The 27,168-nt window shown below is 43.1% G+C and overlaps 2 protein-coding genes across 2 annotated transcripts; one reads left to right on the plus strand and one right to left on the minus strand.

Annotated features, from left to right (window-relative positions):
• Positions 1 to 7,341: 7,341 nt before the first annotated feature.
• On the plus strand, positions 7,342 to 14,642 carry RAB43 (RAB43, member RAS oncogene family). The gene is made up of 3 exons (XM_042026607.1): positions 7,342 to 7,348; positions 8,226 to 8,447; positions 9,300 to 14,642. The coding sequence occupies exons 1-3, from the start codon at positions 7,342 to 7,344 to the stop codon at positions 9,551 to 9,553; spliced, it is 483 nt and encodes a 160-aa protein (XP_041882541.1). The 3' UTR covers positions 9,554 to 14,642.
• Positions 14,643 to 16,791: 2,149 nt separating this feature from the next.
• On the minus strand, positions 16,792 to 27,168 carry LOC121663880 (haloacid dehalogenase-like hydrolase domain-containing 5; the record flags this gene model as incomplete). The annotated part of the gene is made up of 8 exons (XM_042026608.1): positions 16,792 to 19,064; positions 19,890 to 20,078; positions 21,097 to 21,271; positions 22,174 to 22,207; positions 23,367 to 23,460; positions 24,158 to 24,270; positions 24,946 to 25,155; positions 27,109 to 27,168. Coding segments are annotated over 8 exons (1,272 nt in total), but the record flags the coding sequence as incomplete, so codon positions are not given.

The following is a 27,168-nucleotide window of genomic DNA, read 5'->3' on the forward strand; positions in this document are numbered from 1 at the left end:
GCTCGCTCCGGCCCGGCCCCGGCGCTCCGAGCCGCGCTCGCAGCGAGGGCCGGCGGCCGGCGCGGTGCCCCGGGGTGCCCCGGGCGGAGACCCGGCTGCCCGGAGCCGCTCCCCGAACGGGCCGGGAGGGACCGAGCGCATCCATCGCCGGGCTGGCTGCGGCGGGAGCGGCTGCGTAGCCGGATCCGCCAAAAGCCCGCTGCAAACGCGCCCGGGGACACGCTGAGCCTGCCTTGCGCTGCAGCAGCAGCAGCAGCAGCACCCCTCTTTCGTCAGGCTTCTGGCCGTGGTCTGTTTACAAGCCAGAAGAAAGCTCAGCTGGGCTGTCGCGTTTCCAGAAAGGGATGTGGAACTGGCAGATTGAGAGAAGGTTCTTAAATTAGGCATGTTATTATCTTAAGACACTGTTTACAGGGTGTCACAGGAAGTGCTGTTTTTACAGTTCTTCTTTATAGAACCAATGAACTCTAAATTTGACATCTGCTTTTCTTATGCTGGAGGGAATCAGCTGACTGTCGGGGTTAGAAAGAGTCTAGGACATGTACCCAGTGGATGTTTGCTCAGATTCGCAGTGGCACAGATTCCCTACAACTGTGCTCACCCTCTGAGCACAGAAGTGCAAGTAAACTGTGGGGAGAAAATGTTTAAAGCATTTAAACATGCGGTTTATAAGGGGCTGCGGGGATAAATCCCATCACCAGCCCCTCCAGGACAGGGTCGTACAACTATCCTTACCCACAGTGAGACTAAAGAGCACTTAATCCAGTCACTGCCTGGAGAAAGATGACGGAATTGTAAAGCTCTTGGTGACACACAAATACAGCAATTGCAGTTAAGTTTTGGCCTGTGTTTACCAAAGTAGGTGTCAAAGTCCTCTGTTGTTTTTTTTCTTAAGAATGAACTTTGGTGGGCATAATATTAAGGTGAGAAAGTTGCAGAAAATGGAAGAAATGAAGGCTCACATTTCTTAGGAAAAGAGAGGGATGAGCGGTTCCACACCTAGCAACAGTGTTTATTTTCTTGGTAGTATCACACCTTCTCCTATCGCGTCTGTCTGGGGCTGAGGAGCTGAAAAGGAAACTCGGGTTTTCTGTTTGAGCTGTCAGTGCCTCTTCCACACTTTCTGGCAAGTGAGGAGTGGGGGTTTTCCTTTAAGGTCGAAACCCGCCTCCATTTAAATGCCGCGCACATAGAAAGTGACAAACGTGTCTGTTCCTGGTGCCAGGGGTCTCAGCCAGGGACTTGAGGAGCAGGGGAGGAGTACCCCAGGAAATCAGCCCAACTTCCTAGGTGTGCTTTTTCATATTGCCAGTACTCACACCCGAATATCCCTGGATCAGGAGGCAGTCTGTAACAAAACCTGTGTGTTATTTCTCAGTACTTCATGAAGAACAAGTAAGAAAATGCAAGGTCTTGAAGCTTTCTTTTTCTTTGGGTTGTTCTGTACTTCCACTTAGAAGAAAATTAGGAATGCACATGCTGAAGAAGAGTATTTTGAGCATTACTTTAGGGAAATTAATCCAACATTGTTGCTGATTTACCTTACAGATACTTTTGTCAGCTGCTGAGTCAGGGACACAGCTTGAATATGAAAACTTTTGCTTGGAGGGTTTTTTTTGTTTGGTCTGTTAAGGTGCAGGGGGTGTGTGAAGTCTAAATCAGACTTTTCCAGTTGGATTGAGATTTCAGAGCAGTCCATCTAATCTGGGTTAGGTTTGCTCAGCCTGCTACTGGAAACAGGAAATAAGGAAGCATTTTCTTACACTTTTTTGAGCTCCCTTACACACACTACGTGCACTACTTGCCTTACAAAAGCAGGCCAGGTAATTGTCTGCTGCTTTGATTTCATTAGGGGTTTATGCTACTCAAGACACTACTGTTTTCTATTTAGCAAGTGGTGCAGAAATGAGAAAATTCCTGTTTTTATAACGTTTTAGAAGCTCATCTTCAGAAGTTTCTTCAAAACAAAGTGTCTACCAAAAAAAGAACCAAGGAGCTCTTGGACACTACTTGTTCCACATCCCCAGTGGCCTAAGCTTCATTTTTAGTCTGGCTGAGGGTAGTGCTGCAACCCAACACCACTTATTTTGAGATTGAAACAAACAGTTTAAGGTTAAATGTGTTAGTGCCCCTTTCTGCTTCAGACTTCAGATGTTCCCGTTCCAGTTACATAATGCTGCTGAAACATTTGGAGCCCAAGGATTTTAGGTCTCACTTTCTTTTGATGTGTGTTTTTGGATAAGGGAAAAGATGCATGTTGGAATTCTGACGGTTAAGGTTCTGCAAATAACTTTTTTTTCTTAAATTATTTATGAAACTTGTGGTTTTCCTTGCACCTTGAAGCTGTATTCTTCCAGGCATCTCACGTGGTATTCCATACACTGCTGCTTCATCAGCTACTGAAGATGACTAAACTTACAGAGATATTAGTGCTGGAGAAAGGAGCTGTTCTGGACAGTCCTGACAACTGAAGCTTTCTCTTCAGAAATAAAGCAGTTTGCTGGTTTGAAAGGTTCCCCAGAGTGTGCTCACCCTGACTTGCAGAGATTTACCACTTCCAGGGAGGAAGAGTGTGTACTCCTGGCTGTGCCATCCAGACTTCTGCTCAAGACCTCCAGCTGCAGTGGGATGCATTGTCCAGGGGGATATGCAAGGGCCATGGGCTGTTGGAGATGTTGGAGCTGAACTGCTGCTGCCATGGAGCCAGGCAGGGCTTTGGCAGATCTCACACCCTGGGGTCCAGTGGAACCTCAAAGTACCTCTGGTGACCACCTTGATTTTCATCACAAAGGCCAGTTCTGGCCAGCATATATCCAGAATTTCCCCATCAGCTTTGTGAAATGTCTGCAGTCTGTGTACATTTAAAGAAATGTTCTAGCATACGCTGTTTAGCTGGTTGAAGTTGTGGCATACTGCTTCCTCTAAAAGACATCCTTCTTAGCTGGCTAAATCCTGGAGTACAGACTGTAGTGCCCAGAAGTTGGTCTTGTTAATCACTCAAAAGTGTTTAAAAGTGGTGTTAATCACTTAATGCATAGTGATTAAAGTCCTATTGATAAAATAATAACTTGTTCTTTGAGTGATAGAAAAAAAACTGGCAAACAGAACAAAGATGTTTTATAACTGCTATGTCACTGTAAGAAAAGATATTTATAAAGTCCTGGAACCAAGATTTTACATAATGATAGGCAAGGACATTCCTAAGTCCACGTCCATAAATCATGGTTAGTAGTAACAAAAGTCTTTTTCTTTCGATGAATTGCCTCCTGTGAGCTGATTAATTGTCTTCAATGTCTACTTTATGCTGTCATTTTGTAGTGTTTTACATAAAGTATTTTTTCCTCTATGCCTTAGTTTTTCTCTCTCAGTATAATGTTCAGAAAGTAGCAGAAGAACAGTTGAAAACACGTTCCTTTTATAACAAATACTTCTTTCTGTGCTGTTGCACTTCTTCGTTTACAAGCTTTTTCAGCCCATATGTTATCAAGATTATTGGCTTTGATTCAGGCCTCATGGCTGCAAACTGTATTCCTTTCAGAATGGCCCAAAATATAATGTGTCATGATCTGGCCAAATTGCAAGTAATACAAAGCTGTGACTTGTTAACTCTCTTGTCGCCTGACTGGGGGTTTAATAACATTGCTACACAAATACAAGCAGAGCTATTGGAAGCAATATTCTTTGATATCCAGAGGAAAGTGTAGCTCTCTGTCAACTCCTTTGACACTCATAACCTGGACCAAACGGGAATACTGCATTCCCATCAAAGAGGGATTCCTCATTCTCTGAAAGTGGTGTAGGGAAACATTTGAACGGAGCAGTTTATCCCTACTGGTCTGTGTATGAATTATCACTTGAAGTTGAAATACCCTGCCACAGAGATGTTGCTTTTGGCAAAAACTGTGTGGATTAAGTTGCAAGACCGTTTCAATAAATGTTTTTAGGAGCAAGTGTTGTGATTTGCCAGCCTACAGAAGTGTATATTATTGTTTGCCCTTTGAGATGACAGGATTCAGACACAGTTGATCAAGATTCATTTAGCATAGTCTTTAGGTCCAGGATTTCACTACTGGGAAATCTTATGGAGGTTGTTATATTGCTGTAAAAGTGGCATTTCCATTTTTGTAAAGGAAGGTGCCAGCTGTAGGATGCACTTAGTCGTTATTTATGCTGCTCCACAAGTGAAAGTACACCCAAACTCCTGTGATACTTTAGGAGAAGCAGGAAAGTACTTAATAAATTATGTAGGAAGGAAGGGAGGGAGAAATTATTTAATGTGTCTTGTGGCCATCTGTTAAGCATTAACCTTTGATAAACAATGTGTTTATCAATGCAAGAAGAAGCCACATTTGATAATGGTCACTGACGGTGCTCTTTGGCCAACCTGTCACTCACCATCTTCAACATTTTGTCTATTTCTGTAGTTCAAAATCTGCTTCTGAGCAGACATCCCAGAATGATCTTCCAGAGAACCTCCATGAATTTTACCACCTTCTGTTTTCCTCCTTACATCCTGTTGAAACACTCCTTGTTTCAGTTTTTTTTCTGGTGTCTCTCACTGCCCTTTATGTGCCACCACAAAGAGCGTGGCTGTCCAAAAAATTCAAAGCTAAGAGCAGATCAAAATAACCAGCTTTTGTAAGGAAATGGGTATTCAGTAGTGAAACAATTAGCTCAAGAGAGGTGGCTCCTTGCCTTTGTTCCCTTTGGCTGTTCTGTCATATTTCTCCTGAGCAATGAGTGTTTATTCCCTGTTCTTTATCCTGCCCTCTTGTTCCTAGCAGTGGTCCCCCTGCAGGCCTGCCACCAACCTCTGATTTCATAGGTGTTTTTAATGAATGATCTCAAATGAATTCAGCACAATTCTCCAGCAATCCTGACTTCTCTCTCTCTTTCTTACACCGAAGGAGGTGCCAAAGTAATTAGAAAACCAGGAACTGCTTTAAAAGGTTACTGAGTGACAGACGTGGCTACCATCATGTGATTTACAAAGCTGAAGCACTCAAATCAAGGAAATAAATAATTAAGAACTTTGTGTCATTTACAACATACATGTTACACTTGTACAAAAGAATACATGAGCTTATCTTTTTTAGTAGCCCGTGGCTAGTACAGTCCTTTTGGTATTTAACTTTTAACTTACACTGAGGGACTTTGGAAGGAGAAATACTAAGACTACGTTTTTTTTCCAAAGAGTTTTCAATTGTTATTTCTTGTCAAGGCTTATATGCTTGTAAATATAGTTTAACAGAAATACTATATAAAACTTTTACTATGCAATAGTTGGTTAAAGTTATAGTTGTGACTGGTATTTTTACATAGTTGTCATGGTTCTTTTTCAGTAGAATTCTGTGAAATTTATCTCTGTACACAGGCTGGAGGAAATAGTATTTACTTAGGATCAGAAGTGGTATTTTTGTAATTTCTTCAATTATATTTTTAACCATATGTCAGACTGATTCATGTTATATGGAAATATTTTTCTTAGAATTTTCCAAAGATGCTGTCAAGCAAACCAGGTGTATTTTTCCTTTAGAAATACAACTTGCTTTACATTAAGTAATCTGGTGCAGGATTTGCTTGCTTTGTCCTTGCTGACAGAATTGCCATAGCTTGGCTTCCTCAAGTCATTAACCCATGGCAGTATTAACTGACTTTGCCTGAAACAGGGGGCACTCCCCTGGCTCCTGCTGCCCCCAGAAGTGATGGAGCAGTGACAAATGTGTGTACATGCTGGTGCACATGTCTGCAAAAAAAGTCTCTGTTTAGGGTCTAACGCATACTGGAGCCTCAGTAATGGAAGCAAAGCACCACAAACTGGAGATGGTGTGAAAAGCTGAATGACTCGGAGTCCTTGCACAGGAGGAGGGATAAGAAGGGGAACACGAGCTTGCAGTGCTTACCTGGAGGATGTGTGCTGGGAGGAAGAGTCCTGCTTGAGCTCCTGAGAAGGTCTGACCTGTGCCCTGTGCTGTTCCCAGCAGGACACTGAGGGCTTCAGCCACGTTGTACATTCAGTGCTGCGAACACAGACACAAGTGTTTGAGTAAAACATGTCGGGGAGTGCTCTGAGATCCTGCTGATGACATTTTGAGGTTGTTCTGTCAGTACTGAGAGGCTGTAGAAATTAGGAAGGACCCAAGAAAGGCAAATGTTGTACTCATCTTCAGAGAGCACAACAAATCCAGGGAGCTGCAGGCTGGTCAGACACATTTTTGTCCCTGGGAAAACCATGGAGCAATTCTTTCTGGAAGTAGTAGGTTCTGAGCCCACTCTGAGCAGCCAGTTGGCTTTGCCACTTCCCAAAATCTGTCCTAACCTCAATGATTCTGTGATTCTCTGGAATGTATTGGTACAGGGGGTCTCAAAATCCACCACAGAGCACATGGCCCAGGACAGGCTTGCTCAGTCACTCGGCACTTTTATTTACACCACTTGAGAAGTGTAAGTGAAAACAGTTTTATTTTTTAATTAAAACGTTTCTTATTTGTCTGTATGCACAGAATCCCTCAGGCCCTTCCTAAGAGCTGACTAATCATCATTAGCCTTTTCTTGCACTTGACCTAATCAAGCATTGAGATTTAAAACTACGTAACAAACACAAAGGTCTAGTGGGAGACTCAAGTACAGAGATCATCCATAAACCTGCCCCGAATTTCCTTGTCTCTGGTAATTGCTGTTGACTGCTCTGAACCATTATCTGTTCCATTAATAATCATTGCTTTGTGGTTTTCTGAGTCCATTACAGTCCTTTCCCCTTCTCTGAGAAAACTCTTACCAGAACTGAGAAGTACTTTTTCATTGGATTGATTCCTTTTAAGCTGTGTGTATATCATCTGGGATCTAAATGCTTGCTTAGCACAGGAAATGAGATCTTATCAGCACAGCCTTTCCCAAAGTGAAATTTGCTGCTCAAAAATGCAGCGGAGTCAGAAGATACAAACAAAACACTAATGTGCAAAAGAAATAACAGGGAAAACGATTCTATATTGTTTGGTGCAAAATACCACTGGCACATTGTATTAAGCTGTTGACAACACTTTAAAATAAGGAGGTTCAGAGAGAGAGGAAACCATAAATAAAAGGTCCATACTATGGGAGGATTAAAAACACCAGAAGGATTTGCTTGTGTCCTGTTTCAGTGGAGGTGCAGAACATAAGGAATGGCACAAAAAGACAGGCACTGGTCTCTCATTTATCATTTGGCGACAGAGAAGTGAAAGTGCAACAGAGTATAAATGTATGAAATTAAATTCTATAGGTTCATTGTGACTTTATATTGAAGCCAAGAGCTTTGAAAGATTCAAAAAGGATTAGAGATTTATATGGAGGATGAGAACAATGGATGGTAGTTTAGATTAAAAGATCCTGGAATATAAGGCATAGTGTTCCAGGACACTAGACAACCTATAAAGCAAGAGGATTTACAAAGAAATTCCCTATGAGCAGGATATTGTGTTTGTCCGCTCTGAGTTATTTGGTTTCTTCCTCTGGAACATCTAGTACTGGGAACTCAAACTCTGACACCAAACCCAGAATTCTTATGCTGCTGGATTTAGGCAAAAGTATGTGAGCCAAGCATTTCTTCTTCCTGCCCAGATGTAATGTCTATTTTACCACCCAGAAAAGGACAGGTGATTAGACTTACCAGATCCTTGACTGACTTTGTTGAAACCTGGGATTGCTGGCATTTTGTTTACATGCTCTTTTGTCTGTATTCTTTTAATTGTCTCGTATTTCCTTCTAAAACAGAATCAGTGCTCTCAGATTATGTGGCCACATCCTGCTCCCTTTGTTCCTGCCCCTGGAGCAGAGCTGGCAAAGCCACGTCAGTGCCACAGGTGATGTGGTAGTGAAAACCCACCTGCAGTTTCAGTGACACACCAGGTGACCTTGGCTGCAGGCTGGCATCTTGTTCCACTGGCTCTGCTGCAGAGGGTGACAAAGGGCGAGGGCTGGGCCCACAGGAGGATCTCAAAATCTGCCACAGAAGGAGCTCGCTGGCAGGAAACCAGTGAGATACAAACTTGCAGCAGCCAAGTTCTCAGCACAGATTACATATATATGTGTATAAATATATATGTTTATATCCAGGTTCTCAAGGATATAGTCTCATCCTTAGATCATGAACAAAAGACTAGATAACCACGGTGCTGGAGTGTACTGCATATACAGGAGCTTTGGATCAAGGCTCTTGGATCACACCCTCTCTCTTGGTTGAGGAGAGCTGCTCCTGGTCTCACTCTGTGCTGTTTTCCTTCAGCTGCAGATCTGGGACACGGCTGGCCAGGAGAGGTTCCGGACCATCACGCAGAGTTACTATCGCAGCGCCAACGGGGCCATCCTGGCCTACGACATCAGCAAGAGAGGCTCCTTCCTGTCCATCCCTCGCTGGATCGAGGATGTCAGGAAGTATGCTGGCTCCAACATAGTGCAGTTACTGATCGGTGAGTTAGAAATGGCAGTGCTTGTTTAGTATGGCCACAGCTTTGGGTTTGGGATTGGGTTTGGGTTGAAGTTCAGGTGTCTGCAATGGACCTGACTGGAAGCCTTACCAAAAGCGCTGGTTCACCAAAGCAGGAATGTTCTGCTTTGGTTGGCTTCTGTTAAGAAGTAGACAGCTTTGAGTCCTTTGCATCTCCCTTAGTGGAGAAGTGGGATGCCCAGGATTTCCCAGTCCTGAGGCACAGCTGCTGTGGAGTATTTCAATATAAAGATCTTTAGGTTTCCAGGGCCCAGGGAGGCTCCATCATAGCAAACGGATGTGTTTTGGTGAGTTGGAACACACACATGCTACAGCAGACAAGGAATTGTGGAAGGACTTTGGGGCAATCAGGGTCTGTCACTTCTTTGCTAGAAGTTCTGCTTTCCAGCCCAAGTGTTTTGGACTCAGATGTGGCTCTTGAGGCCTGTAGAGCTGCTAATACAACAGCAGTACCACTGTAGATTTCCCTGGGAACCAGCAGACAGCTGCTGTTTTCATGTAATGGTTTTAACTTTAATTTCTAGCCCATTCTCTTCTGTTAGGGTCTACAGCCACCACTCCTCAGTTACTTTTTCTGTTCTTTATGGGTAATACAGAAATACAGGTTGGAAAGGGCTGGGGAGATTATCCAGTCCAACCTCCTGCTCGGAGCAAGGCCAGAGTCAGGTTGGTCAGGGCCTTTTCAGTCACATTTTGAAAATGTACAGAATGGGAATTCTGCAGCTTCCTTGGGCAGCCCGAGAACCTCCTGCCAAGCACCTCCTGTGACATAAACAGCCATTGTGAATTGCTCTGTTGTTTCCTTTTCTTCCAGGGAACAAGTCTGACCTAAGTGACCTTAGAGAGGTTCAGCTGGAAGAAGCTCAGAGCCTGGCTGAACACTATGACAATATCATCTGTGCCATAGAGACCTCTGCCAAGGACTCCAGCAACGTGGAGGAGGCCTTTGTGAAGATGGCTACGGAGCTCATGATGAGGCATGGAGGGCCCATGTTCAGTGAGAAGAACACTGACAGCATCAGGCTTGACAGCAAAGCCCTTGTAGAAGGCTGGGGGTGTGGTTGCTGATAAGAGCTAGGTGATACCCCTAACTGTACTGGAATTTAGACGGTGCTTCACCCTAATGCTGAGTAGCATGGTAGCCATATTCTCCTCCTCCTCCTGTGAAACCAGCAATTTTGTAGAAGTTAGACACAATCCTGTTTGCTTTGGTGTCTTATTTTTAAAAAGGGACTTTTGAGAGGTAGTCCTAAAAGTCAAACCCTCTGAGAAACTTACTCAACATTTGTCCCCACCATTTTATTTTCTGTAACCTTCATACGAGTTACAAGAACAGAGGAAATGACTTTGAACTTGGTATTTTGGGGTGGGAAGACATTTGGTTGGGGAAGAGACTGATGCAAACCCAAAGGTCTGTAAGCATTTTTAGCATGGGACTGCTGGCAGAGGAGGTCACTTTTGGAACAGGCAATCTTGATAGTGTCTCTTCAAATCCTCAGCACTCCACTAGTGACCAGAAAGTGACAGTGTCTTTGGTAAAGCTATTTCAAGGGCCGTAATAGCCAAGGTTTTGATTACAGGACCAAATAGCAGTCACCTGTCCTAGGCCATGTGGATTGCTAGTTACTACTGGGACAGGCCCAGGTGGGGGGAGCTTCTCTCAGGTTTTGTTATCATTTGAAGTTAGTATTTTAGCAGAAAGCAAAACCAGCCTGAGCACTACCACGGGATTTGCTGTCAGGCAGGATTAGACCAGGGCAGTGATTTAAAACAGCCTTGAGGAGAGGGTGGATGCATTTCATTTGCTATTGTTTGCACAGTGATAACTCCTTTTTCCAGGTGGAAGTATCACTGAGATTTTGCCCTCAGGTCTCATCATTTCATTCCACAAGTCAAGACCTGCACCACTGGAAACAAACTGGAGAAACCTTGAACTGACTGTAGCCAAGATCTCTTGCCATGTGCCTAATGGTCAAACACAGGGTTCATTCTGGCCATCCATTTGATGTTATGTTACCAGAGTGCATAAGGGGCATAAGTGGATTTGATTTTTTTATTGGTTTTGTTTTTTAAACCACCTCTTTAAATACTACATGGGCATATAATGGGGAAGAAGACCTCAGAACAGCTGAGAACTGCTTGCATTGCAACTTCTTGGTTGTAAGAAACAAGTGTCTTTTTCAGTGATTCCCTCCCAGCTTTGTACCCAAATGTTTCCCTCTCCCTATCACAAGTTATCTGTTGCTTTTCATTTCTTGAAAACATTCAGCAGGAAAAATCTTCCATAGTTGATCAAAAGTCTACATTAAGTAAAGTAGATTTCAGAATCCAGCTCCATCCAGTTCTTTCAGATGCAGCTCTGTGGGGTATCTTGTAGATGCAGCTGAGGTACTGATGGCAGCAGTCCTCTGCATTTACACTCTCAGGCACCTTACAAAAGTGGATTTGCAAAGAGAGCAGGAGCAGCAATATCTCTAACTCTGCAGATAAAGCAAATGTGTTCAGGGATGGCAAGTGGTTTCTGCAATCCTGACAATTTGAAGGAGCTTACTTTGAAAAAGCACTCATTCAAAGTGAAGTCACTCGTCTCTTTGAAAAATCCAGATCAAAAAGGACTTGAATTGTTTTGCTACTAGGGCTGCACCAGTTTAGTCATCCAACATATCCAGTGTCATAAAAATTAGGAAGATTTAGGAAAGGGCTAATGGATACTAATTTTTTAATACTATTCATCTTCCTGTAGCAAATATTAAACCATTCTCTGCTCTTTCTGTTTTTTAAACTGTGAGGTAGATAACTGAGGAATAATGTATGCTTTGTAGCCTGTCTGCTTCTACCTAAGGGGTTAGCTTTCAAATTTTATAGTTGTGAGAATGAAAAGGCCTTAAATTTTTCAACTAGTACAGTTTTCACAATTCTAATGTTTTCTACAGAAGGGCAGGCTGAGCTGCAGTACTTGGTAGTGGTTTTGGATAGTTTTCCAGGATATTCCCAGCTCTCCTACATCCAGAGATAACAGGCAGTAAATGTCCAGCTAGACACTGAAAATGAGAGTTGTCCAAACCTCAGAGCTGTTGGTGTATTCCCTATATTCTGCTCTCAGGAGAAACTGTGAAGACAGTCCAAGCTAAAAGTCAGTCCTGGTGACTGCTTTTCCTGCTGGTGAGATGGTCCTTAAGGTACAGAATATTTGCAAGCATTTGACTTTCTCTCATGACACGTGGCAGTTTACATGTGGAGGTCATGGTTCTGCTTGAACAGGGACCCCCAGATGAGCTCAGCCTCCCCCTCTACCTGCAGGATTAGTGCCAAATTATTTAATGCTGACAAGAATTCACATGCGTTTAAGAGCAGTGTTGCTACTACTCAGACTGAAATCCGTGGTTTACATAGTAACTCATCTTAAAACTGGAACAAGAAGCAAAATGAACATAAATCCTGCTTCCAGTGCAGCCAGTGAATGACTGTGTTTTTACAGTAGATGGAGAACTGAGGAGTTACTGATCCATTTGCTTAGTTGTGAGTTTTGTTTAGTAAATAAGTAGAATTAGACCAGGCACTACACTTTTCATTACAATTTGCCTGGATGTACCTCTTAAACTAGGCTTGAAGGGTGAGGCTCTGTCTGCAGGTCAGTCTGCTTCAGTCAGAAAATGTGCAATTCAGCAGCAGTGATTTGTTTGCTGTACTTTAAATGAAGGCACCGATTCCAATTAGTTTTCATTTGCTGCAGAAAACTGGAACTATGGCTTTAAATCAGTTTTGTCTTTTAACTCTTGGCTCTTCTGTGTTGTAACAAGTGTAGTACAAGTTTGCATGCCCTGCTGACTGAACAAAAGGGAACAAAGCAATAGCCTGAAGACCTGGTTTATCTTTTAGGTTAGCAGCAGATGTGAGTGATGGTGCTTGGGCTGTCAGTAGTTAAAGTTTATTTTGATTACCAAACCCTGCCTTTGTTCACTGGCAGTAACACAGTCCTCACTAGGCTGGGAGCTTCTTGACCAGAAATAAACAGTAAATGTGGAGCTTTTCACTGCCCTGCTGAAGACTTTATTAAACCTGTGACTCACACACAGCTGTGGAATTCAGGCATTAGGAAGATTGTTGGTTTAACTCCATTAATCCTATTGAAACCAAAAGGATACCTGGGTGAAGAGAGTGAGGAGCAATAAACCTGTGATTTACGGGTAAAAACCTGACTTTCAGCTCTCAGGGTACAAATGGGCACTGATGTACATCGAGTGAATAATTCAGTAGTGCTTGTTCAGAGTTCACAGCATAAACATTTGCCAAGAAACCTGTTCACTGCCAGTTGAACATTAACAAGGCCATGGTGCAGTAATTGCTTTTAAGCAGATCCCCTTGGCTGATCATGTATTTGCATTAGTATTTATCATTTATTTTTGGCAGTGCCAAAGTGTGCAAAAATATTACAAAAGCACAGAAGGGGACATTGAGCTCTGCCTTGTGACACTTGGGAGTGGAATGCAGAGGCAAATACTGAAATGAAATCATCAGCAGAATGTGGTTCCCAGGAGCTTGGCCTTTGTTACCCTTTGTATTGATTTTGCTTTAAGCTAGTTTTATCTCCAGTTTCTCATCCAGTCCATCATCACGGATGGAACTTGTACAAATATCTGTAATTATGTAAATATAAAGCCAAATAAATGTCAGCCCAGAAACCTGCTGACGTTTGCTTTGCAAAACAAAATTTTGAGAAAAGTCCTAAGAACAGAGGAGAAGTCCTGATGATTTTCTTACTCTCACTTTACCGGAAAGCAAGCTTTTCTAATGTCTCTTTAATGACACATTCTAAAACTAAATGAAGCCCAGCTAATACCACTGACAAGATTTCCTATTAGCTAATACTGGTAGATTTCCAAGAACTTCACCACAAGTGGAGCTATTGCTTGTTTTGGGTGCCTAGAGGATCTCATGTGAAAACCAGGATATGGCAGATTGTCCTTTGGGCATGGCATGCAAACTTGTCTTGAAAACTTGAAGACTTTTAAAAGTGAGCCGAGAGCTGGATTTTCAGAGACATGAAAGCTGCAAACAGATGCCTCCCAATGTCTTCAAAAGCATCTCGGTACCATTGCAAATGAAGCACAAAACTTGTATGGAAGTGGTTTTGCACTGAAGGGAAATAGTTACCAGAGGAAAAAAAATCATTAATGTGAAAGGCAGAGCATCCTGATTATTCTGCATTTTTCATGTTCATTTCCTATTTCAATGCTGTGCATAAGTAAGATTTTTCCCTTTATAAATGATACTAAAATAGATAAAGTGTGAAAAGTAGTTTGATACTTGACAAAATAAATGCTTTCTTGGGAGAGTGATAATACTGATGAGGAGAATAACTTTGCTAATAGGGTTTGGTGGTGTAGTATCAGGGATTCCCCATAGGGTTGTGTTGGAATGGTGTGACACACACAAACCATTCCCAAAACAGGGCAAGCCAGTGGGGGACAGCAGCCCCTGTCCTGCCTGCCAGACAGGAAATAGAAGCAGGCATGTACTGAGCAGAAGGTGACTTTAGTTCTTTGTAACTGTTTTTAAAGATTTCTATTTTATAAGTCTGTAAGGAGAGATGATTTCTGATAGTCAGATATGCTCTGTGCTGTCAGCCAGCTTTTCCCTCTTCTGTGCCTCACTCGCTGAGATCTGACAGGTAAAAACCCCACAACTCCAGAGAGCAGGGAGCATCCCAGCCAGTCTGGCTCACACACACCTGTTGGGGGGAAGGTACAAATCTCTAATTCATATTGAATTCATTCACACTGCATTCCAAAATTACTTGAGGGGTTTGGATGATAACAGTGTTAAAATGATTCTGCATTTTCTAGGACAAATCTGTTGCTTTTCAAGGTTTCTTCGAGAGATGCAGGCTGTACATTTCTAATCATCAGTAACTGTTTTGCTTTTAAACTTTCTTATCACGATACTGACTAAATGGTTTGGAATTTGAGGAGACAAGGGAGCAAGCTTGCATACTACGGTAATTTTTTATACTTTACCTTCATCTATTTATGAATTTATTATGAAAAGTATTTTTAAACATGAAACCTGCTTTTGTCGTGAATTTTAGCAAAGTAGTGGATACATTGTACTGTGTATCATTAAAAAGGTTTAATTAAAGTAAACATTTGGCAATTAATACCTTTTGTTGTTATTTTGTGCATGTACCTTGTGGTGGTATATGATCAGAAACAAAATCAAGTTTTAAGAAATTATGTATCCTATCCTACAGTGATGTATGGTCAACTTTTACACAAGATATGACCTAATGTACTCTTAATTAAACAAATGGTGCTGAACTAACTTCCACTTACCCTTCCAACTGTCCCTCACTTCCAGAAATGCATGCACTTTCTATTGTTTCCAGTTAGTAAACTCTCCAGCAGAGCTGTCTGGGAGATTAAAAATGAAAACCAAACTGCTCAGTGTTGGAGGAGTGCAAATAACTTTTTCAGTGCTTGCAATTAAGTGTAAACAATGTAGTTACAACTGTACTTCCCCAAGGGAACGTTTAGATCCTGGATTTTATTGAAGTGCTGTAAATTAAACAAAGCAGCACCCCTTTCTTTTTCCTTGGCTCTTTAATTCCAACGTCAGCAGATGGGTATTTGTGATCCACAGGAGCCAAATATTGAATTACTTGGTTCTGCATTGTGTGCTCCTTCAGTAGCAGCCTCAGGTACCAGAAGAGCACTGAGGAGTTGCCAGTGCAATGGCCAGGCTCTGAAGCTGGTTGCTCTGAGTGCTGGCTGGGGCTGAGCGTGCCCCTGGGTCTCTTTAGTGCCAGATTCTCTTTCGTGCCCCTGAGTCTCTTTAGTGCCCAATTCTCTTTTGTGCCCCTGAGTCTCTTTAGTGCCAGATCCTTTGCTGCTCAAGCCCTGTGGCTGCCCTGGCACTGTGCAGTGCTCCAGAGAATTGGTGTGAGGGGGAGGAAGTGCAGGTGCTGTGATGAACACCTGCCTGCTCTTGGGAGGGACTCACCTTGCTTTTCTCACGTGTTCTGCACATTTATACCGGAGTTTCTAAATCTGTTTTCTAAATCTGCCCTTTTAGTGGCTTGTTATAAGTGCAGGGGATGAACACTTGGAAGCGACTTTCCATTTCTGGGAACTCTCCCTTGAATTCTCTAGGAATAGTTTGGATACAAGAGATCTACACACACTACAACCATTTTTCATTTGACCTTTCACTCTGTAGCTTGTACCTGCAAAAAACCCCCCAAACCCCTGTATTTTTATAGTCAAAGTTCACTGAATATTTTTTCTCCACATCTATGGGCAGGAAGTTAGCTGTTACACAAGCAGAAAGCATTTTCCCAGATACACTTCCATAAAACAAGACACCAATCCCAAGTCTATTGAAAATCTGATTCTGAGATTCTCACCCATACAACAGGTGCTGCTTCTCCTTCAGGAAAAAGTCAATAAATGAGCCTGTGTAAGCCCTGCTGGGTGTTAAACTGTAAGGCATGTTTAGCACAAGCCTAGATTCCAGCACTGGACTCTGAGCTTGGCATACAAGACCAACACAATGCCAGGAGGAGAACTTTTAATTGGCACCAGCTGAGTCCCAGGTGGTCTCAATTAGAGTAAACCAATCTTTACACGAAGTAAACCCACCTGTGCTATTTTCAGTATGCACTCAATTGTTTTATTCCCCAAGTGGCTGCAGAAACACTCTTTCCTGAGACTTTAAACGTGCAGCCTGTTTCTGTCAATGCTGAAAACAGGGTATATTTCATCACCCAAGAATTCATCCTCGTCTAGACAAAAGGTTTTAATACAGACCACGTGAGCTATGCTGTGATGCTAACAACTGTTAGTACCCATTTCAAGTTACAGAGCATACAAGCACAGCACTGAGTTTCAAAGGAACTCCTGGAATCCCAGCTTCTCCCTTTTACACTGATGGAAAGAGATTTCCACCTCTTTTGGCAAGTGCCTTCTTACAAGTGCACTGTTATCCAGGTCACTATTTCTACCTTCCTTTAATTCCTTCATCTGCTGGATTTTTCAGCATTTTGGCTTTTTGAGGGTCTGCCAAGCCCACAGTGCCACTCTCCAAGCTGGAGTTCAGTTCATGGAGCTGGAGAATCTGGAAGACCCTGAGGCTTGGAGGACTTTTATTAGTGCTGTGACAAAGGGGCTGTCTTCCTTTGCTATAAACACATTTTATGTTAATGTTTCCATGAGGGATGGAATTTAAGAGGTATACACACAGTTCCTTCATGAACTTTTTGAAGTGCTCATACATATTGTAGAGAAAAATAAGGAGAAACAGACGGAACATTTTCTGTTCTTCAGCAACTTCCAACATTTTTATTCCTTGCTTCACCGATTCTGGTGAAGTTAGAGAGTGCTGCAACATGCTTTAGGACTGAAACAACGTGACTTCAAATCATCCTGGCCTTACAAAATCACAATCTTTACTTAGATTTGGCATTCTGTGCAAATACTTGGTATACTACAGAAAAGTGCTAAAGAAATAGGTAGATCTGTTTATTGTACCAATAAAAAGGCAAGAATGTGCTGCTGTAAATACTTTTCCAGTGAAGAAACAGGAAATAAACTGTTGAGAGCAGTGTCCTTACACTGGATCCAGCAAGACACGTTGAAAGCTGCTTAGGAGACATTACAGGAGATGAATCAACAGTCGTGACAGTGGAGAGGGGATTACAGTGCTTTGCAAACAGAGGAAACACAACAACAAAATCTGACTTCACAGCAGCTGTGAGCTCTCAGAGGTTGCTGCTGGGATCATGAGCAGTGAAGGATTTGGCCAGGAGGTCGTTTCACTCCGTGCCACCATGTCTGTCAATGCTTTCAGCCAGCCCTGCAAGAACCTGAGAGAAATGAACACCCAGGCTTTTGTTTGTACAATTTGAATTTGGAAAAAAAAAACCTAACTAACTAAAAAAAACCCAACCCAAAAAACCTGACTAGCCCCTAATGTGAATTGATCTTTGTGTGTAAGCTGACTTTGGTTTTAAAGCAATTGATTGGGTTATGTTTTCCAAGCTTATGTCACAAGTACAACATACACTGTGTTACAACAAATTAACACAGAAATATTTTCAAAGACATCTTTGGGAGGAAAACTTGAGAAATATTTTACAAAAATAACATAAAATAAATTACTTTTTTTTTTTTTAAATGAACATCTATAAAATCCATGAACCAAACAACACATAACATTGACATGAGATGAAATATATTACACTAAAGGCCAGTTAACTACCACAGTGGTATGAGACTTCAAGTAAATTATGAGGCACTTTTTGGCCGAGCAGTAGTCACTGATTCATTCAGTGGTAAAGTCCAACTCACAGAAACACCTGAAACAAAATTGCTAAAGCTTTCTAAGGTTCTAAATTCCTAAAAAAAAAGAAAAAAAGTGCAGATAGAAAGGCAAAGAGCAAAAGGCCACAGAGGGCACCCAGGTCTGCTGCTCTCCTTCCAGGCCTGTGCTCAGTGTGGTTGGAGTTCCAGCACAGTGGGAACAACTCAACCTTGCCCACCCCACAGAAGGGGCACTTCTGTTAAGGCTTCACATGTCACAGCAGAGAGGAGCAATAAAACTCCAGGGACATGGGAAAACAGACACAGAGAGAGACAGCAGCAGGTTACAGGAGAGAAGTCCAAAGTGGAACAGATTGAACTCCACTCTGGTTGAAGAGAGCATGCAGTACTTGCAAAATGCCAAGCACTAATACATGTTGTGCTCTGTACCAGCCCATGTGGAATGGACTGAGTGACCCCAGCACCACAATCTCAGATTCTCAAGATCCCCAACACCTAAAAGCTAAATGTTCCAGCAAACCAAAGAAGGTACTGTCATGGAGGGATTTAAGTACCAGTACATGAATAGGCTGCCATGAAATATTGCTATTAGAATACCTAATGTAACAAAGAGGAAGACAATAAAGGGCAAGTCAAGCCAGAAATTACGTATTTAGAAGCACTATAGAAAGCATTATTGATATTTAATATACTTGAACACAGTAATGTGTACATGTACTACTAATAAGCATACTTAATGAAGATTGTATTCATTTAGAGGTTAAAAAAATTTAGAAGGCAGAGGTTTGTGGCACTCTTGTAAAGCACAGTGTGTTTTGGGGAAGAAAAGCACAGCACTGAGTGGTCCTTAAGAAACCATGTCACCTCAATTAGGTGCAAAGTTCTCCAGCTGGAAGACCAGGTCTACAGCAGCATCCACATCTGGCACAATATGGTCTGGCTCCACTAGGCCAGGGTCGAACCTGAAATCCCTGTGGCCGTGGAACACGGTCTCAGCTATGCTGTCCCTGGTGTCCAGGGGCACCTCGGTGTGGGGGTTGTACACCCCAGTACAGACCAGGACAGACCTGCAGTGGGCAGCAGCCGCAGATGCCAGCTCCTTCTCCCACCTGAGGCCTATCTCATCGTCCTGAGGGAGCGTGGCAGGACCTCTGCCACCAGCAAGCTTGGCCTGGATGCGGGCTTTGGAGCCTTTGCTGGAGCTCTCCTCCAGGTAGCGGTTGTAGAGGTTAGCACCGTAGACATCCGTCATGAGATTGTCCCTGCGAACAACAGAGTTCAGTCAGCTCTGCAGCTTTAGTTGTCAAAAGACATTTTTACAGTTTCCATTTAACAAGTTTGTTCTGTACTTCACCCAGCTTTATGTGGAATCAGGCAGATGGGAAGAAATCCAACCCCACGGCTATTTTATTGCACCATTTTCATGAAGCGTGACGTGACAGAAATGAATCGCTCTCCATATTGCGGATTGGGGTGAGGGGAGACAAAATCAAGGTATGAGCTGCCGTTGAATGAGCTCATTATATTTCCAAGCATCTTGGGGATCCTGGAAGAGTCTTTAATACAACACAGCTTTATCTCCTTCTCTGAAAAGGATTCCATGATGTGGCATATGACCAGCCTAAACGACCTCAGAGACAAAGTCTAGCTCTACACTCTCTAACTGTCCTTTGCTCCAAGCCATTTGGTGTTACACCACTAAACCTAACAAAACAAACACCCATGCAAACCCTTTTTGTTAGATTTACACAGCCTATTACAGAAATAAATAAATAAAAAATCAGGAGAAATCTTAGTTGTGTATAAAACACCTTTTGTGCTTCTATAGAAATTACACATAAAAAGAGCAAAGCATTATTAATTTTTAAGATTAGAAACATGATAAAAAATACACCATAGCACCAAGAAAGCTAGATGCTCTTAATGGTAGGAGAAAGAAACTGGGAAGAGTTGTGTGCTTTTTTTTTTGGCTGGCATTTACACTGTGAGTAATTTCCTGCTGTACCTGTGGGGCCCAGCACACCTTACCCCACAGCACAGAGGGTCTGGGGTTTCCTGCTGTACCTGTGGGGCTCAGCACACCTTACCCCACAGCATAGAGGGTCTGGATGGGCTGCTCCCAGCTCCTCTGCAGGGCCTGGGCTCGGATCAGGTGCTCTGCATACTGGTATGTCAGCCTGCTGGGTTTGCCCATCAACGCCTCGTACTTCAGCTCTTTGCCAGTGATCTTCTTGTAAATGTTCTCCAAACAAACCATGAATGTTCCATGCCCAAACCTACACGGGTATTCAACCAAATCAAATTACATTAAGTGTGGATTGGAAACATCAAACAAGGCTTTTTTATTTCATGATTTTTTAGGAATAAATCCTGTCCTGCAACTATCAAATTGCCCTCAGCATGCAACACTTCTGCAGCTGGTTCACTGAAAATTAAGTGCTGATTAGCTGAACAACAAACACCACAATAAACCCACATTGCTGGAGTGGAACAACAGATTTATCTAATTTTAGAATTGCTCACTGGTGATATCCTGGCTGCCTTGCTGTAGCCTGGAACTATCCACATGTATCTTTTCCAATGTGCCAATTAGAGATGGCTTTTGCTTCCAAAGACAGGTATCTGAGCAGATCTTTGACCCAGGACTGAGGCTGCAATCAAGTCACAGTAACAAGTTTCTATTTCAGCACATCTTCAAATGACGGACTGAGGGCACAGGAGGGGACACAAACCTATTAAAGAAGCACCTTCTACTGAAAGCAAAATCAAACCAAACCACTCTAAGAGGTCCTGCCACCTTGTTCTGCGTGTTTTACTTGTTTTTTCTTATGTTCCTTGAAGAGCTCACTGCATTGTCCTCAGCTCAAAAGCACTCACTGCTTTCAGCCAGCAGGGTCAGCCCTTTACCCTACCAGGAAAAGAGAAATACCAAAGAGGGACCTAATGAAATTAAACAATGGCCTTGATAATTTTTTTCATTTTTGCCTTTGAACCGAGGCTCTGAGGCCCTCAGGAAAAAAGCTCTCTTTCCCCACTGTTCTGGGAGTGAGGAAACAAAAGGGTTTAGAGCTTTAAAACAGCTTTTCTCCCGAGTAACTGATTTCCTGGACGCAGTAATGCAGCCAGCAACACGGCAGCATTAGCTGGAAGTGCATTAGAGATGTTGCATTCAGCCAAGGCCTGCTGTGAAGCTCCACCAAACATTTTGTATTCAAGTGTCGACTCTGAATCCTACTGGAAAAATGAGGAAGCCCCAGATATATCCCAATTATATGAATGCTATAAAGCACTTACCTTGGGGACTGTGCCTCAGCCACCCACATCAGGTCCATGTTACAGGCAAGCACAGGAATGTGAGGGTAGTTTTCCTGCTCATAGGGATTTCCAGGATAGCCACTTGTCAGCAGAACATCTATTATCAGCTGCAGGCTGGTTTCCCATCTGACTGGCTCCCCAAACAGCACCACAGCTGTGACAGCCACAAGCACAGAACAGTCATGGAATTGTTAACAGAGCACTGAATCTCTGACACTTGGTCTAAAACTTGGCCTAAAGAGACTGAACAAGTAATTTAATATAACCAGGAATTGACCAAATAGCCACGCTAACTTTAATTTAGGGTTTTAAGATATCACATGCCTGTCCATTCATAGAAAACCTCAGAAGTAACAAGACCCCACTGCAAAATCTACAGTTTTAGGAATTTTGTTTTACTGGTGAAGTTTCTCCAGAAGTTACAATATTAACTTCTGATTGTATTTCTAAGTCTTCCATAACTTGTGAATTCTCTGTTTACACACAGTATTTAAATACTCCACCAGAGACGTTGATTTGTTCATCTTAGAACAAAAATTTGAATGTTGTTTTTAAAAATTGCTTTGGTCTCCAGCAATAATCTGACACGGATTTTTTTAAATCCTAAGGTCCAGTTTTTACTTTCCTGTAGTTCAGATGAGACGAGAGTGAAAACAAGACCCTTCTCATACTACAACTCCATCCTGACTACTTGTAAGAACAAGACCAATTATTTCTGAATAACAAACATCAGTTCATTCCTCATTTATGAAAGGAGGGCAACCATAGCCTGTTAAAGGCAGATAAAAAGAAAAGGAAACCTCATGTACCCTTGAAACTTCAAAAGCACGTGGCTGAAAACTGCACACATTAAAAAGCAGCTTTACAACACACGATGCTTTCAAATTAATGACAGGTGTCATTAACAGGGAAATTTTAGGATTGTCTCAGACAAATTTCTAAAGTGCCCAACAATCTAGAAATAATTTCTAGATTATAAAATAAAATGATTATAAAATAGAATAAACACATTTCATTTATTAATGGAAAGTTGCAAGTTAAATAAAGATAACTGACCCTCAATCTTGGGAAGCTCCACAGCAGAGGGGGACTGCGATAAGAAAAAAGTGAAAATTTTCTATAAGATTGAACATCTACTTCTATTTTTAACACAATAAATTCAAGCACAGCTCCCACAGCTGCCTCCTGCAGCTCGGACAGGAAATGCACTCCCTCTGTGGGTATATACCTGATGTCAGTTCACTCAGAAACTTGTGTTTCCATCCTGAAGTGACACCTCAGGCACAGGGACAGCAGACAGCGACTGTGCTGTACCTGCACGAGCCTCCTGCTTCTCCTGAGCTGCCTCTGGCAAGCCTCAGAGCTCCACTTGTTTAAACAGCTCGTGTACAAAAGTATGGATGTTTATTCTTCCACAGGAGCAAGAGGCCTCCAGCAGTACCAAGACATTTGAAAAACAGCTTTTGAGATGTGTTTCTTTACCACTGCTAATAAAGAAGAATGCACTGTATAATGGGTAATGTGTTTGTAAACAATTAAGAGATTGCACTTCATCATTTACTCTCCGTGGTGACAAACACTTTGACAGGTTCTTGAGCTTCCCCACCCATATGGGTGAGAAGCCCAGCAAAAGGTGACACACCTGAGTTATGGATTCTGTGAGCCACAGAGAATGTCCTGATCACAGGTGGGGAAAATGCACTCTGCAGGCTGGCCCTGAACACGGACAGTGCACACAGCTATTCACTTCTGCTTTAAATTCTGCACAATGCAGCTGGAACCACTGTACCTACTGTTAACATTTAAATAATGCTATAAACAACAAAGGGAGTCCTTTGAGGGAAAACGATTTATCTTCAAAGCCTGCATTTACAATCAAAGCAATCTCACAACTTAGAAACAATACCAACACCATCCCCTACTGCAGGGAAAGGCTTGTGTTATCTTCCACACTTTCTGAGGAAGCTAATCAGCTTTCCAAGACAGATTTTGCATTAGGTATCTGTATTAGATTGTAAGTTTTCCCACAACAGTAGGTTACAAAATCAAAGGCTGGGTTAAAGAATTACTACTGAGAGTAAAGAGTTGTTATTGAAAATGCTGTGACAAAACAAATAAGGAAGCAGAAAAGCAAAGGCAAAATACAACGTAAGAACAACAGCATGAGCTTGGTAGTTAAATATTGACCCCTGATATAGATGTCATGCAATGAGCAAACAGAGAGGTTTAAAACAAAAATCTACACCCACCAGGATGCTGGGTCTCCTGTCATGGTCAACTGCATCGAGCAGAGGGCGTTTCTCCCGCAGGGTGTCAATGGTGATGGGCTGGCAGAAACCAAGGCTGGCACACACCAGCTAAGGACACACAGCTGCTCACAGGAAAAGGTTTACAAACTGCTAATTCCATTTTAACCAGCTGAATGCATTCCATTTACAAATTATTTAGGAATGAAAGCAACATCAAAGACAGACTTTTGCTTCTGTGAGACAAAAAGATGATCATCCCACTGCTGATAAATGAGAGACCAAGGTTCTTCTATTTTGTTTTCAGTCTTCTCATCTACTTCTCTCTTAGCCAAGCCTAATGAACTTTGACCATTAACTGGAACGGTCCTCCAATACCTTTTTCTCAGTTCTGTACTTCAAATAGAGCTTATGCTTAAAAGTTGCACATTCATTTTTTACAACTTACGATTTACACCAACTTTAATGCAAATCCCACTAAAGGAAGAAGTGCAGAAGGGACTTAATGGAAGCATGAGCAAAATTCATGCAAAAGTAAAGGTTATTAAGTTACAGTTCGAAACTTTGATACCACCATGACACCAACATAATTCAAGTTCTTTGGGCATTTAGTATAAAGCCACATTCAAAACATAAATTTTACACCATATTAAGAACTACCATTACTATTTATTACTGCATTTGTAGGGTTGAAGTATTTGGTTTTCACTTGATCCAGAGGATCCCCTGAACCTGATTAAGGCAAACACTTTGACGGAAAGTTGTTGGTTTTTAAATTTTTTTTTAAAAGATACTCTTGAGCAATATCAAGAAGTGGTCCTTGTCCAGATACCAGAACACATTTTTCATGATAACGCTTGAACATCCGCAGAGGACTGTGGGACATCATCACTTGATCTTGTGAAATCTGTTTGGGATTTAAAAGCAAAAGGAGTCTATTGTTTTTCAGAGAAGTTGTTTATACACAGATTCAATTAACAGATTCCAGGAATTATGAAACAATCAGCATTTTCTCCTTTCGCAAATGATGTATTGGTAATATGCCAGAAAAAAAAAACCTTACTGACAAATTATACATCATACCCCTTTCAGCTTCCAGATCTATTCAACACAAACAAGACTTTCTCTCTTAGTTTTATAAAATCACCAAATTAGTTTGGAAACAAACAGGGAAGGAGAATCAGAACTGCCCTGGTTCCAATCTTGGGCCCTTTGCTAAAGTGCAGCACTGATTTAATTGTACCAGATTATCACCTTCTTTTAGCTTACATATTCCCACCCCTTCAAGAGGACAGGTATTAACCAGTAAGATTATTATCCTGGAAAGATGCTCCTGTGAATCACTGCTTACCACCTTTGCAAAGAAATACCTTTAGCTTTACTATTGGAAAAATCAGTACCTTTACCAGTGGAAAAGCCATTAGCTTTGGGCAGCGTTTTTTACTTTCTAATACCTCCAGCAAAGCATGTCAGGGGCCTTAAGGGAAAAGCAGACTTGTTTAACCGAGCAGCATTTAATGGAAGGTAATACATCTGACACATTCAACACGATAATGAAATAAATAGGATTTAAGGGACTCACTGGAACTCCCAGCAGGTGAGACAACTGGTCAGCTTTTTCCTGGCGCAGGCAGTTCCCCGCATTGGTGACAAAGACCACGGGCACCAGGAACTGTCCCTGAGAATTCACCAGCTTTCGAAAGGCTGTTCTGGCAGCAGGAATGGGGGTCTTCCCTCGGACCAGCACCCCATCAATGTCAAAGAGAAATCCAAAGGATGGCAGCACGCTGAGCTGTAAGGAGGGATGAAATCAAAGGGTACATTAGTTATGCCTGTACTTACACACGTTCAATAGAGTTTCCAGCAGCTATGGCCCCCTGAGAACAGAGGCCTCCAGTGAGAGCAAGGGATATTTAACTCTGCACGTTCTAATGTGCACGTTGACACAAGGAGCACCACAACTCCCTCTGCCTTATGCATACAGACTCATGAGCGCTACTTTGCCCTACAAATAGTACCAGAACATTTCAAATGACAGGAAAAAATTAAGTTAGACTGATCCCAAGAGGTACAAAATGCATGCTGCTGTGCCAGTGAGCCTCGCTTTAGATTGGCTTGACCCCCACAGAATACTAACAAAATATACAAAAGTAAATCTTTCAGTGGTAGGCAGGTCTTGGACACAAGTATTGTACTTGGTTCGTCCCTTTCAAGGTGTTTATGTAGTAGAACTGTTCTGTTCCACGAGAGGTTTGATTACAGTGTGATTACATGTGCTGTGCTCCTGCACATGGCTTCAGTCCTAGTTTTACATAGGGCAGACAAAGGTGCTGCTCGAGTTACTAAAATAGATCGCCTTGCCTGCCTTTGAGGCCGTGATGAGCTGGACCTGGTGAGCCCCGGAAAGGAGAGAGAGGAAAGATGAGCTGGGTGGTAAGGCCAAGGAGCAGAGACACAGAGAGGACTGCTGAGCAATGAAACTGTTTAAGGATCAGGCTGGAAAAGTACGGAACACAATCTGTCATCGAAAGTTCACTTCTCTCCGGAGCCTCAAACAGAAACCAGGAACCTTGGGACTTACGATCCCCTCTGTGAGTGATGAAAAGGAAGGGGTTAAGGGCCGAGAGTGAGCGTGATGGAGGGAACAGGCACAGAAAGGATCCAGCCATGGCAGGTGGGACAGCCTTTGCCGCCGGAGCTGTCTCAGGGCACGCACCCACAGCCACCGCGTCTCCTGTGCAGGAGAAGGGCACTTTGCCCACTTCAGCAGCACTTTGTTCCACATCAATTATCCACCCGCCACGTTTTCCTGCAGCGGGGACAGCAGCGGGACAGGCACTGCCACCGGCACCGCTGGGCACGGAGATGCAGCTGCCGGCACACCCGGGACGCTGCCTCCCGCTGCTGCCGCTTCTGAGCCCACGGCACTCAAACGCAAATCCGCTCCCCTACACAGCCCGCTTTAATAACGTTGGGGTTCTTGTTCAGCTTTACATGCAAGAACTCCCCCTGAAGCGCTCTCCTCTCTCCTCTGTAGAATCATCACCTTTTTATTTTAAAGAACAAAACCCCTGAAGCCCTTGTCCCCACATAGCACGCACCCGTTTTAGGAATGCTATGTCAGAAATAACCCAGCTGCTGCAGAGATGCTGCTCAAGGCTTGCTAATACATGGACAGCAGTCTTCCCAGGCTTTGTAAACTGGTATAGGAAATTGCGGAAACTACAGTGGCATCGGAATAATTGTGTAGCAGATGCGATCCTTTACGTTAATTTTGCCACATATAAATAACAGATGTATAGACAACAGATTACAAACGAGAATTTTACACTGAGTAACACTAGCAGGAAGAAAATTAAAGTATTACGGGGGGAAAAAAGCACTAAGGAACCAACAGGGAGGTAATGAAGCAGGGAGATAGTGAAGTCAACAGCTCTTTTTCCCTTTTGACCCCAAAGAAACTGTTGGTGACAGGAGTGCTCTGCCGCGCTGCTCAACCAAGGGGACGGATGGAGCCGGCAGCGGTCGCAACGAGTTTCCCTCGCTCCCTCTGGGAGACCAGGAGCACACGCAGCCCCAGGACAGCGGCTCCGGCCGGCAGCGCCCGGGAACCCCGTCCCGGCGTCCCGGGGCAGCGAGGATCCCCCCCGGGCATCCCCGGCCCCGGCGGGTGGCCCGGCCGCGCTCCGCCGCGCCCCGCGCCCGTTTCGCTTTCGCTGGGCCCGCCCGCCCCGGCCCCGCTCACCGCGCTGTGCCCGCTCCGCTCGGCCGCGGGGCCGCAGCTGTGCCGGGGCGCCGGGAGCCG

Source organism: Corvus kubaryi, unplaced genomic scaffold (assembly GCF_017639235.1).
Source record: "Corvus kubaryi isolate FWS band 111438036 unplaced genomic scaffold, C.kubaryi_AGA036_p1.0 37285, whole genome shotgun sequence".
NCBI lineage: Eukaryota > Metazoa > Chordata > Aves > Passeriformes > Corvidae > Corvus > Corvus kubaryi.

Excerpts from the sequence above, each read along its gene's own strand:
- RAB43 (XM_042026607.1), top strand. Across the intron at positions 8,448-9,299 it reads CATAGTGCAGTTACTGATCG|GGAACAAGTCTGACCTAAGT; the intron begins GTGAGTTAGAAA and ends CTTTTCTTCCAG.